Below are 13467 nucleotides of genomic sequence, written 5' to 3'. Positions count from 1 at the left end.
CCACCCAGAAGCACCTGTTTCCACCAGGGACATCAGGTGGAAAGCCCTCCCAGTCGCCCCTTTCCCCTCTCAGAGGGCAGCAAGCTCAGGCAAGTGGGGCGGGGCTGGGAGGGTTGGTGCTGAGAGCTTGCTCCCTCCCCATCTCACTCCTGCTGTCCCTTCTTTCTCAGTGCAATACAGACAGTGCATACAGCCAAGCAGGGGGCTGGCGGGCAAAGCCAGGGAGACTGTGCATTCAGGACGGACAAAGGGGCATCTGCAGAAGGGCGGTGAGGGTGTCCTGCTGATTGAGGTGGTTCCTGGTCTCTTGACTGGCTTCTGGGAAGCCCCTTGAGTGGGGGGTGGGGGGGCTGTTGCTACTGTTGCTGGTGGGACCTAATGCTTCCCTGGTGTGAACATGTTGGACAGTGGAAGAATCTAGGAAAACTGCCTGTGGGTCTGCTTCCTTCAGCCGCTATTATCCGTATAGCAACCACCTTCTCTTCAGCAAACAGAGTTTAGAGACCCAGGAAAGCTCAAGGCTGTGGGTACCAGGGAACCATTTCCTCCCTGTCTAGCCCTGTAAGAAATCATAACCTTTAGAGAGGTCTCCACTATGGAAGGCTCTTCACAGCACCGGTGGAGCCTTCATGAGGGGCATGGCCAGAGCTGGAGTGGGATGGGGATGGAGACAGTGTGCCTGAGCATCTAAAAGGGGTCTATGCCAGGCCCTCCCCACAAAGAGGTTAAGACTCGGCCGCAGAGTTCATCTGGGATGCTGTGGGGCCGAACCCAGGACACTCCTTTGGAACTAGGTGATCAAAGTGCTCACCCGACCACCTGCCTGTCCTCGTCTGCTGTAACTGGTCTTTTCCACTCTCCAAAGAGGACGCAAGACGCCACACTGGGTAACCATCCAAAGACCGCCTGTGGCCTGGGACTGTAGCCCCTGGTTTGGTTGAAGGAAGCTAGAGGGCAGAGATGGTTACCGTCCTCCAGCAGGGTTGGTGCCTTTGCTCTGTTTCCGGATCAGCGAGTCTGAGGCTAGGCTGCTGGTCATGTGGAGGCTCTTAGGAGTCCCAGGAATATTATTTCCTTTGTTCAAAGGGGAACTTAAGGGAGAAGAGGTGCTTGAAGGTCCAAAGTCTGCAAGGCCAGTAGGTCGGACAATGGATGTCTGCAGAGGACTGCTTGCGGAGATTCCTGTGGGGGATGGAGAAAATCACAATGATCCTTAGTGGCAATTGTCCGTGATCTGCCCTGGCAGTCTGCAGTACTGGTCTAAGTGTGGGTTGGAGGGAAGGGGTGGGAACCCCCTCTGCTGCTCGTTGCCGACATCTTTGAGGTTATTTACTTGACAGGGTTTCTCTGTAGCTTTAGAGCCTGTCCTGGAACTAGCTCTTATAGACCAGGCTCGCCTCGAACTCAGAGATCCGTCTGCCTCTGCCTCCCGAGTGCTGGGATTAAAGGCGTGCGCCACCACCGCCCGGCATCTTTGAGGTTATTTGCTGGGTTTTTCCTGTTATTGCCTTTCTGTAAGACAGCTGGTTTGTTTTTTTTTTTTTTTTTTTTTTTTTGAGACAGGGTTTCTCTGTAGCTTTGTAGCCTGTTCTGGAACTTGCTCTATAGACCAAGCCGGCCTCAAATTCACAGGGATCCACCTGCGTCTGTCTCCCGAGTGCTGGAATTAAAGGTGTGCACCACCACTGCCTGGCATGATGGCTGGGTTGTTAAGAGATGTTGGCACACTCAGCCCTACCTGCATTACCTCACCCAGAGGAGAGGCCAGGTGTCCAGTGTGGAAGGCCTGGTTGAAGGACAAGAGCTCTAACTCACTAGGCACTAATGTTTTCTTGTCTTCTTCTGGAGAGCACCTTAGTTTAGCTGTCTTTGTTTGTTTTTCAAGAAAGGGTAACAATCCTGGCTGTCCTGGAACTAAGAGAACTGCCTGTTTCTGCCTCCTGAGTACTGGGATTAGAGGTGTGTGTCTTATTTATTTCAGGGGATATAAGGTGATCCAGCCTATCTTGTGTCGATACCCAGTCAATTCCCTAGCACTAGCCAAGGCTACCTCTGTTCTCCAAGCTCTGTTATGTCAAGGACCTGGGTTAACCTCTCATTTTTGGTGACTGTCCTTCCCAAACAGGAGACAAAAGTACCTCCTTCTCATACCTCAACATTGTCTAGTATGTTTGTTCCGTTTATTTGCTTTTCTTTTTTTCAAAAGCCTGAGCTGGTCTTGTCAAATTTAGTATGAAGCAGAGGATAACTCCAAATTCTCGATTCTCCTGCCTGTACCTCCCAAGCAGGGAACTACAGGCGTGCACCACTATGCCTGGTTATGCTTCTTCTGTATTATCTGTTCACCCACACTGAACAGTGGTATAGTTCACTTCTAAACCAATCTTTCTCATTTTTCACTCCTACTTGGCAGTCCCTGAAGACATTTCTGGGCCAGTCTATCTCCTTAGTCTACCTCCGGTATCCCTCCTGCTTGCTGTTCTGATGTGCCTGACATTGCCCCAGTCATGGATTAGCCCTGCCATAGCAGCTTTGATTATTACAGTGACTGCTGTTTCCAAGGACACAAATAAGCTACCAAAAGGTTAAGAAAGAGCAGCATAAGCTACTGTACTTATTTTCTTAGTAAACCAATAAATGAATGCTAAGGCTCCTGCAGTGGGAGAAAGGAGGTGAATCCACTTTCACTGAGCACTCACAACAGGCCAAGCACTTCCTATCTATACAAGTATGCCTTTCTCTGCTGTAACAACCCCGAGCCATCAGAAGTTCAAGGTCACCACAGTCTGTATCATTGAGAACAAGGCCAGTTTTAGGTACACACGACTCTACCTTAAAATCTAACAAGTTCCCCACAAAAACCTACAAGCCACACTAAGCCCACACGACATTTTTGTTTACAGCAGGGTGTCACTGTGTAGATCTGGCTTGTTTAGAACTCGCCTCTGGGTGCTGAGACAACGGCTGTATGCCACCATAGCTGAGGTCAGGCTTCGCATAGGGCGTGGAGGCAGCGCTGTGAATGGACGGTCGCATTCTGTCTGCAGTCACCCTGTCGGTCTCCACCACAGCAGCCACGCTCTCCAGTTGCCACCAGCCCTTCTCACACACCTGTTAAGCTCCTGCCCATCACATCTTGCCATGTCTTCCCAACCTTGACTTTCATTGCTCCTCCTCAGCACAACCTGGTTGGTAAGCTCAGTGACCCTCAACATGCCAGGGTGGTTGCCAACTCTTATGGTTGCCCAAACCCTTTCTCACTCACGTCCTCCTGCAATTCTGAATGACAGCCACAATCCTTACGGCAGTCCATGGTTCCTCTCCCTCTGACCTGTAACCACAGGAAGCTAGCCTCTTTGTACTTATCTGTATAACTGCCTGATACTATTTATAAGCCATCCACGAAACGCTCCTCTGCTGGCTTGTTAGACTCAAGGGCAGGATCTACATGCTCCATTGCTTTACTCCTATGTGCACCAGGTGTTTGCTGCCTAAGATGACAGCTCAGGTAGCTGCATGCATGTTAACTATCCTTGTTTGGATTACTAAAAATAAATGTCTCAGAAAAAACAAACCTAGAGTTAAAGAAAGAAAAGGCAGGAAAACGGAATGTTTTAAGTGCGGCCCCCAATTCGGCTCACTCTGGCCATAGCTACTTCTCCTCCAAAGACAACAATTTATCTAGGCAAGAGGGCAAGGGGTGAGTCAGAACTGCTCAGTTTGAAGCTGGGCTCCGGGATTTTGGCCTGGAGTATCCTGCACACTCTACCTTGTAGGATGCTAAACAGATTCTTGGACAGTCTTTGATTGCTGTTTGCAGCCATCCTGGCCTCCTCACCTTTAGACACGTTGTACCCGTATGCGGCATAAGCAGCTGCAGAAGCCGCTGCAGCCCCTGCTTTGGCTCCTGCCATCGCAGCAGCACTGCCTGCTGTGGACTTGCGGCTTCGGCCTTTCCCTGCTCCTTTGGCTGTGCTTCCTGAACCCTTGGGGCGGCCTCGGCTTCGAGCTGAGTGACCACGTCCTGCAGCTGGCACTTCCTGAATGGAAATTCCTGTGGAAACAAATAGCCAAGAAGGAAAAAAAATAAATCTCTTAAAACTTTAACAAATATTCCCTTGACAGGGAATGCTAATGCTGGCTCTCAAGGTATTCTGTTTTGTTTGAAACAAGATTTCCTAATGTTGCTCAGGCTGCCCTCAACCTCCTGATCTCAAGTAATCTCCCAATCTTAGTCTCTTGAGTTCTGGGACTACAGGCACAGGATACGGTGCCTCGCTGGCTGATATCTGAGGACATCTGGGATTGTCTTTTAACACAGCTATGCTCTTCAAGCTGTCTTTCCTTCTAAGGAGTGGCTTCCGCCATGGTTATTTTCTTATTATTGTACCCAATGACTTGCTGTGGGAAATTAAAGTGTTTCTGCCTTGGGCTTCTATTTCTTACATTTTTTCCTGGGTACTGAATCTAGGCCTTGGGTATACTATACATACACTCTACAACCAAACCACATAGCCAGTCCTACTTCTAAGGTTGTTTTTGTTTTTTTAATTTAAATTTTCAGACAGGGTCTCACTATGTAGCTGAGACTGGCCTTGACTTCAAGATCTTCCCACCTTACCCTCCTTACACCACTATGTTCAGTCCTATTGTTTCAGGCTTTAAAATTTAAAATTCAGCTTCCTCAAGAAACAGTAATAACACTGGGCCTTATACAACAGAAAAGAAATGCCCCACAGCTAACTTAATTAAACAACTAGCAAAAATAGGGGTTTGGGAGATGGCTCCATTGGTAAAGGCCGCCGTGCAATCTTTGAGACCTGAGTTTGGATCTCTAGTACCTATAAAAGTGTGGCAGCATGTGTACTGGGGATGGGCAGGCAGACACAGGTAAATCCAAACTATGTCTTCTACACACAATCAGGAAAGATACCCGCTGTCAGCCTTTGACTTCCACATGCATATACACCTATGTATGCTCTCACATTCTACACTGGAACACGAACACACACACACACACACACACACACACACACACACACACACACACTCTTTTGTTCCACTTTACTCTTGGAAGAAGAAATAAAATTTCTGTATCTGGGTGCATAAGATGGCAAAGGACTGGATACCAAGCCTAATGGCCTGATTTGATCCCTAGGACCAGAGTGGTGGAAGAGAGAACCAACTCTCATAACCTGTCCTTTGGTCTCCACATGTGTGCATACACACAATAAATAAAAATGTGCCTACCAGATGGTGGCCTTTAATCCCAGCACTCGGAAGGCAGAGGAAGGTGGGTCTCTGTGAGTTTGAGGCCAGCCTGGTCTATAAGAACTAGTTCAAGGATAGGCTCCAAAGCTACAGAGAAACCCTGTCTCAGGGCTGGAGAGATGGCTCAGAGGTTAAGAGCATTGCCTGCTCTTCCAAAGGTCCTGAGTTCAATTCCCAGCAACCACATGGTGGCTCACAACCATCTGTAATGGGGTCTGATGCCCTCTTCTGGCCTGCAGGCATACACACAGACAGAATACTGTATACATAATAATTAAATAAATATTAAAAAAAAAAAAAAAAAAAAAAAAAAAAAAGAAACCCTGTCTCAAACAAAACCAAAATGTGTCGATGTGGTGATACATGTCTTTAATCCCAGGATTTGGGAGTCAGGGCATGCAGAGCGCTTATGAATTTAAAGGCCAGCGTGGCCTACATAGTGAGTGCTAGAGCTATGTGAGAGACCCTGTCTAAAAAAACAAAACAAAAAGGTAATTAAAAAAGAAAAGTAGTGGAGCAGGCTGGGGCTGCATGAGATGGCAGCGTCACTTACCATTCACAGTGTCCGAGACAGAGCCTGTTATGGAAGCAGGAGAATTGGTGGCTCGAGACTGAGGAGCTGAGGAAGCTGGGTCATCCACAATAACCAACATGTCACTGCTGCTTTCATCAGGGGGGATGGAGCCAGTGTGCAGCTCACTGCTGATTGAGATCTAGAAGCAAAAAGGTTGAGATAATAGTCTCACTGGCTACAGGCCTCACGCTCAAGCGACAAGCTTAGGGGACATGCATGTATTTCTCGGTCCTGCCTTGGGTTCTGAGAACCAGTCTGTCCTTATGCAATCCTCTCCCACAAGGCTGGAAGTGAACAGTACCCAGCGGCTTAGCATCATGTCCCTGTCGCGAGGTCAGGATGCAGTCCCACTGCTGTGATGAAGACATCCAGAAGGAGCCTCACCTCACTGAAAGGGCTGGGCATGGCAGAGTCTACACTTATGAAAGAGTCATCACCATCAGCAGAGAGGTTGGAGTTGTCAGCAGAAGGGACAAATGGGATCACGAGGTTCACACCCTCTTTTCTCCTTTTCCCATCCAATTCATCTTCCTTTTTCTTCTGGGAATACAAAAGTCAGAAAATACATAAAAACATGAATATTTAGCTCAAAGGGTAAAGTGAGATTAGGAAATAAGATGATTACAGGCATCGTCTTGCTATTGGCTCCAGACAGCCTGCTACTTGCTATGTCTCCTGGTCTGATCTCATCATCCTATCTCAGTCATCCAAGTGCTGGGACTACAGGCACACACCACTGCACTGGCTTGAGACAGGCTCTCGGTCTACAGCTCAGACTGGCCTCAAAGTTCCTCCATCTTCTTGAAAGCATCACCATTTTGTCTCAATTTCTTTTCTGTGTGTATAGGTTATGTGTATTCTGAGGATTGAAGCAAGTACACATATAGGCAAGTACTCCAGCAAAGAGGCACATCTCAAGCCCTAAATCACCGTATCTTAAAGGAAGTAAGAACTCACCAAGGAGGAGGAAGGTATACCGTGTCTCTCCACACCCTCTACTGGGCTCACGTATCTACTCATTCATTTATTACTTACTTATGTGTGGATGTGCATGTGCTGCATTCATGTGGACGTCAGAGGACAACTTGTGGGAACTGGTTCTTCCCTCCCACCACATGGGCTCCTGAGATCAAACTCAGGTTACTAGGCCCTTTTCTGGAGTCATGTTGTCTACATCTAATACAGGGTGAAGAGTGTACAACACTGTGTAGTTCATGCTGTCATTGGGTACTTTCTATTCTACACTTGGAGCAAACTGACATCTGATCTAAATTGTTAATCTACAACAGGAAAAATGGCTCAGGTAGAGGTGGATCGCCTTTTAAACCTTGGATCCCAGCTCAAACTCCAGAATCCATATAAAGGCAGAAGGAGAGAACCAACTCTATAAAGTTGTCCTCTGACAGTCCCACCCAGAGTGTGGCATGTGCACACGAATACACACCTAACATTCACACACACAAAAAAAAATTGCTAATTTCTGTAATGCCCTATTGTGAAAGCCACCTTTTATTCTGTGACAGGTTGTCCTCCCTTCTTCATTCACACCTTTTTAAAGGCACAGGGATGATACCCAAATGCTCTAACACTAAGCCACACCCCTTGAATGTTAAAGGTATTTTTATTTTAAGTAGTGGCAAATAATGGGTTAGATATGAGAACAGAGTGAGAAAAAAGCCTGCTTGGGAAGGGGCAGAGATGACAGTTCTGGCCAGGAGGACATTATCTTTCATTTTTTGGATTTTCCAACTCTATAAAAGAAGCAAGTACAAAGTGTCCCTAGGCTGAAACTGACTCTTCATTAAAAGGGGCTATAATACAGCAGCTCTAGGCTGCTGACTACCAAAGGCCTATGACCAAAGGGATCCAGCCACAGCCTTTCATTTTATTAATATTTATTTATTTATTTATTTATTTATTTATTTATTTATTTATTTATTTATTTATTATGTATACAATATTCTGTCTGTGTGTATGCCTGAAGGCCAGAAGAGGGCACCAGACCTCATTACAGATGGTTGTGAGCCACCATGTGGTTGTTGGGAATTGAACTCAGGATCTCTGGAAGAGCAGGTGGTGCTCTTAACTGCTGAGCCATCTCTCTAGCCCCCCCCCCTTTCTTTTTTCTTTTTTTCTTCAGCCACTGCCTTTTATTTTGGAGTCAGTCTCCCTGTGTGGCTATGGCTGGCCTGGAACTCAGAGATATTCTGCCTACCTCTGTCTCCCAAGAGCTGTGATTAAAGGTGGGTGTTACCATGCAGGGCCAGTCTTTTCAAAAGATTCTATGAAAGAAGTAACACAAGTCTTTAATCCCAGCATTCCTGAGGCTGGGGCAAGAGGATTTTGTGAGTTCCAGGCCAACCTGGTCTCCACAGTGAGTCCCCCAGGCCAGTCAGGGCTATGTAGAAAGACCCCATCTCAAAAAATAAAAACAAAGTTCTATAAAATCTAGTAACATCGCCTTAGCTATCACAGTTATCACTGACAGATGGGTCCCAGTCCAACTGTGAGCAACACTAGGGTCTGTGAAAAAGAGCAAGCTAGAACTGCATTTGCTGTCTTTTACCTCACCAAATGTCCATCAGCAAAGAAACGTTTCAGTTCACACAGATGGGGTTAGTGAGCTGGCTCAGCAGATAGAGAAGCACTTGTTCGCCAATCTGGAGGATCTGATATTAAACCTCAGAACCCACATGATGAAGGAAGAAAACCAACTCTCACAAGTTCTCTGACCTCCACATGCAGACCACGGTTTACCATGTATGTACAAATATGCATTCACACATGTGGCCTTTTTTGTACTTCTGAAACTTATTCCAGGCCCTGTCAGTCCCTATCCAACCCCAGTCTGGAGATACCTTCTCTGCATATTTCTCCCGCTTGCGTTTTCGTTCTTTCACTCGGTTGGTCTCTTCCTGCTGCCGTTTCTCCTCCTGTCGTAGTCTCACTACCAAGGAAACATAAAATCACTAAAAAGCCTTTGTGATTCATAATCTTTAGCTTCTGAAACATAGGGGCATATCCTCTAGTGGTTCCTAAGTTATAATTTTGTGTGGTTTAAGAAAAACACTGGTATTGCTGCATGTCTTTAATTCAGCACTTGGGAGGCAGAAATGAGATCCCTGGGACAAGCAGAACTCTGAGTTTGAGACCAGACTGATCTACAAAGAGAGCTCCAGGACAGCCAGGAATATATAGAGAAACCCTGTCTAAAAAAAACAAACAAAAAGAGCTTATATTTTTAGATGTGGGGTTGTGGAAGTGCTCACAGGAACTCACAGGACAAATCTAAAATTGAATAGTCTCAAAATCTAGAAACTCTAGGTGAAAGGTCTTTATGGTTAGAGCAGCTTGCTGTTGAAATTCTATATAAAATGTTTCTCTGGGCCAGTGAGAGGGCTCACCAGGTAAAAGCACCTGTTGTCAAACCTGAATTTGAACCTAGAACCCATAGAGTGGAAGGGGACAATATCCTAACACGCATGTGCCATGGCATGCGCATGCACGCACACACATGTATTTAAATTCATAAATATAAACGTACACATAATTTAAAATAAAAATAAATTCTGGCTTTGGCATACACAGTGCTCATCTCTTCACTGGGTCTGGGGAGGACAGAACACGAGCCGCCAGAGTACGTACGTTTTTTCTCCAGCTCCTCATCATCTAGAAGAAGGCTAACCACCTCTTTGGGTTTCAAGGTATCTGGTTTGAAGTTCCCGCCAGAAATCACCATTCGCTGAATCTACACAAAGTGGATTAAAATGTCATCTCCAGGTATTCACTCCCATACAGCAAACATCCAGAATCACCCCTCTGAACCAACTCCCAAGGGAGGTACTGGCTTTACTATTTCTTGTTCACTTGGCTGATCCCTCCACAACATTTGTCCCCAAAAGAGGCTGGAGAGATGGCTCAGCAGTTAAGAACACTGGCTGCTCTTCCAGAGGACCTAGTTTCAATTCCCAGTACCCACATGGCAGCTCACAACCATCTGTAACTCCAGTTCCAGGGTATATGATCCTTTCACACCAATTCACATAAAATAAATTTAAGTAAATTTTTTAAAAAAGGACAATTATTGCCGGGCGGCGGTGGCGCACGCCTTTAATCCCAGCACTCGGGAGGCAGAGGCAGGCGGATCTCTGTGAGTTCGAGACCAGCCTGGTCTACAAGAGCTAGTTCCAGGACAGGCTCCAAAGCTACAGAGAAACCCTGTCTCAAAAAACCAAAAAAAAAAAAAAAAAAAAAAAAAAAAAAAAAAAAAAAAAAAAGGACAATTATTGATTTTATTTTTTGGCTCGGGATTATTAATTGTCAGTTAAAAATAACTCAAAATGTATCACTATTCTGGCACACAGGCAAGAGGAGGCAAACTGAGGCAGACTCTGAAATGTTAGCCTTCCTCCTTTAAAACAGCATGCCATACACAGGCCCTCTGTGGTGTCAGTGCACACACGATCAGCCTGTATATAGGCTCCAATGCTTACCATGACTAATGAAAGACAAGAATCTTAAACAGTCTCAATCCAGTTACTGTGGCTGGCTTCTACTCCCTGCAGCATGATCCCTCCCTTCCTGCTTACTTACCTCACTTTTTTCCTTGGCTCTCTGCAGAATGCGCTCCTCGATTGTGCCTTTACAGATCAGCCGGTACACAGTGACCTGCTTTGTCTGCCCCAAGCGGTGGGCCCTATCCATGGCCTGTTGGTCTACAGTGGGGTTCCAGTCACTATCGTAGAAAATCACCTGCATAGGCCAGAAGAGAATACAACAAAGACTGATGTACTCTGAGAACAGGGCAGTCACTCATCTGTCTGTAAACACTGATGCTAGCCAGGTCAGAGGTTCCCCCCCGCCCCAATCATTTATGTAATGATAAGAAAGTAAGTCCTTAGAAGACCAAGCTGTATGTTTGTTGCTCTTGGAAAAACAGGCACGCTCCTGGTCTGTCCACAGCTGGCCTGGAGAGATGGTTCAGTGATTAAGAGGATGAGTACCTGGGTTTTATTCCCAGTACCCAGCAGGAGGCTAATAGCCTCCTCTAACTCCAGTTCTAGGTCATCTGACATCTCTAGTTTTCATGGGCATGTACACACACACACACACACACACGATTAAAAATGATACTTGGGAAGCTTACATGGAAGGATCACTTGAGCTTATGAGTTTAAGACTAGGTTAGAATGTGGATACTAAGACTTACATAATCTACATGGGAAGTAGAAAGTAGAAAAAGGACTAAAGTGGGGATGGGAGCAGAGAAAAATGTAGAGTTCAATAAATACCAATAAAATAAAAAGACTAGGTTGGACAAAACAGCAATAAAGTCTCTTAAATAAAAACCCAGTAATATAGTTAATATTGTTGGTCGGTAGTGGCATATGCCTTTAATCCCAGCACTCAGGCAGAGGCAGGCGGATCTCTGTGAGTTCCAGGCCAGCCTGGTCAACAGATCAAGTTCCAGGATAGGCTCCAAAGCGACAGAGAAACCCTGTCTCGAAAAACAAACAAGCTGGGCAGTGGTGGCACACACCTTTAATCCCAGCACTTGGGAGGCAGAGGCAGGCGGATCTCTGAGTTCGAGGCCAGCTTGGTCTACAAGAGCTAGTTCTAGCCAGGACAGGTTCCAAAGCTACAGAGAAACCTTGTCTCGAAAAACCAAAACAACACCCCCCCCCCCCAAAAAAAAACCCGAACCAATGAAATGCCTACAGGATTCCCTGCAAAGAGACTCACACAGTTCTCCTAGCTTTCTCATCAACATCACTTCCTATTCCACGAATCCTAAAATGAAATATTTAAAGGGGTCCCCCAAAGCTACTTCTAGTCTGCAGTACAAAAGACAACCAATAAAATTAGGTGACCCTAAAACTCAATCCTAAGTCATTTTTTTTTAACTTTTACTTTTTGAGTCAAGGTCTATTATGTAGCTCTACCTGTCCTGGAACTCACTGTGTAGACAAAACTGGCCTCCATCACGCTGAGATCCACCCACTTCTGTCTCTTGAGTGCTGGGGTTAAGGGCATGTGTCACCACTACTTGGCTCCAACTTAATGCTCATGCTATTTCTCTCCTTCCTAAGGACCGCACACAGGCTTACTATCCAATCCTTCAGCCTCAGCAGTGCATATGAAAGGGAGAGCATTGTTTATGTTTGGATCAGCACTTTTCATGGACAAGATGCCAGGACTACCTCGCTTTCAAATTCCCCCCAATGTATGGACTTGCCGCAATGTCACTATACAGTATGAAGTCACCACCCTGGCTCATGGAATCTGGATAATTCTGTGAAAGTGGGAATCCTCAGAACTGAATCTTCTATGGAGCTCATCAATAAAGTTTTCTGTTATCAACCTGTTACTTCATCTGCAAACAGCTGCTTATCCAGTATCAATCCAAGTCAATTTTCTACAAGGAGTAAATGATCAGCTCTAGTTCAAAGGATTTGCATTTTGAGGCTCACCACTGCCGGTGATGCCAAAAACACAATGGGGCTGAGCATGGCCAACAAGGGGGCTGAGCGTGGCCCAGAGCAGATGACAACCAGGTAGCAGCACCTGCAAGGCCTCCTATAACACTATTTTAAGGACTCTTTCTCTGTGTTGCCTTTTCTGTTGCACAATACTGTTTCTTTGGTTTGGGGTTCTATGAGACCCCATCTCATGGAACTCAAACTAGCCTTGAACTTGTTACGTAGCTAAGGTTGACCTTGAATACTGATCCTTTGGCCTCTACTTCCCAATTGTGAAATATTATTCATAAGCAATTTATTTGTGTACTGAGTGCTGGATCTCCTGGAAACAAGGTTACAGATGGCTATGACCTGTCATATAGGGGCTGAGAATAGAATCAGGATCCTCTAGAAGAACAGTACATGCTCTTAATCACCGAGCCATCTCTCCAACTTCCTGCTTTTATTTTTTGATATGTCACTACGTAGACAAGGCTACCCTTGGCTTACAGTGATCTTTTGGCTTCCGCCTCACTGGTGCTAGGATTATAAGTGTACACTACTATGCCTGGCTATGGCATCAGCATTTTAATGCCTTTGGATGTATTACTTAAACACTTCACTGACTCTTTTGTATGATGTCCTTTTTGTTTTGATATTTCATTTGATTTTCTTCAGACAAGGTCTTTCTATGTAGTCCAGGACAGCTTTGAGGGTCACTGAAAACTCTTGTGATCCCCTCCCTGTCTCTGTCTTCCATGAAGTGGGATTAAAGATGCATGTCACCACACCTGTCTGGTTTTGCTTTTATATATGAAGTATTATTCCTCAATTTTGGCATAGGTTAATCCTTAGGGGAAGAAAATATAAAATGTTGACCAATGAAATTAATGTCTATAGACATGATGTGGAAATACATGTCTGCCACTTGTAGTGGAATACAAACTTACCAGAAGACGTACTAGAATTTTAAACTGAACCTAAAGATTTTTAGAAAATCTACCTATCTACACATCCACTCACTCCTCCCCCTTTCCATCTATCTACCATCATACAGAGGACCAAACTTCCTTATATGCTAGCAGCCAGGCAAATACTCTACCAGGTACCAACATCCTCAGTTCCTTTATTTCTTTATTTTGAGACATGGTCTTCCTATATAGC

At 45.5% G+C, this 13467-nt stretch overlaps 1 protein-coding gene across 1 annotated transcript in view; it reads right to left on the bottom strand.

Annotated features, from left to right (window-relative positions):
* Positions 1 to 487: 487 nt before the first annotated feature.
* Positions 488 to 13467, bottom strand: part of Ino80 (INO80 complex ATPase subunit) — a 106790-nt gene continuing 93810 nt past the window's right edge. Inside the window, exons 30-36 of the mRNA XM_038330648.1 lie at positions 10439 to 10597; positions 9491 to 9593; positions 8704 to 8792; positions 6230 to 6385; positions 5825 to 5984; positions 3839 to 4054; positions 488 to 1182 (exon numbers count right to left, since the gene is read on the bottom strand). Of these exons, the coding sequence (XP_038186576.1) occupies positions 965 to 1182; positions 3839 to 4054; positions 5825 to 5984; positions 6230 to 6385; positions 8704 to 8792; positions 9491 to 9593; positions 10439 to 10597 (1101 nt within the window). The 3' untranslated portion in view covers positions 488 to 964. The remainder of the gene's footprint in view (positions 1183 to 3838; positions 4055 to 5824; positions 5985 to 6229; positions 6386 to 8703; positions 8793 to 9490; positions 9594 to 10438; positions 10598 to 13467) is intronic.

Source organism: Arvicola amphibius, chromosome 5 (assembly GCF_903992535.2).
Source record: "Arvicola amphibius chromosome 5, mArvAmp1.2, whole genome shotgun sequence".
Classification (NCBI taxonomy): Eukaryota; Metazoa; Chordata; class Mammalia; order Rodentia; family Cricetidae; genus Arvicola; species Arvicola amphibius.
Note: the sequence above shows the minus strand (reverse complement) of the source record. Positions and strands in the feature narration are given on the sequence as shown.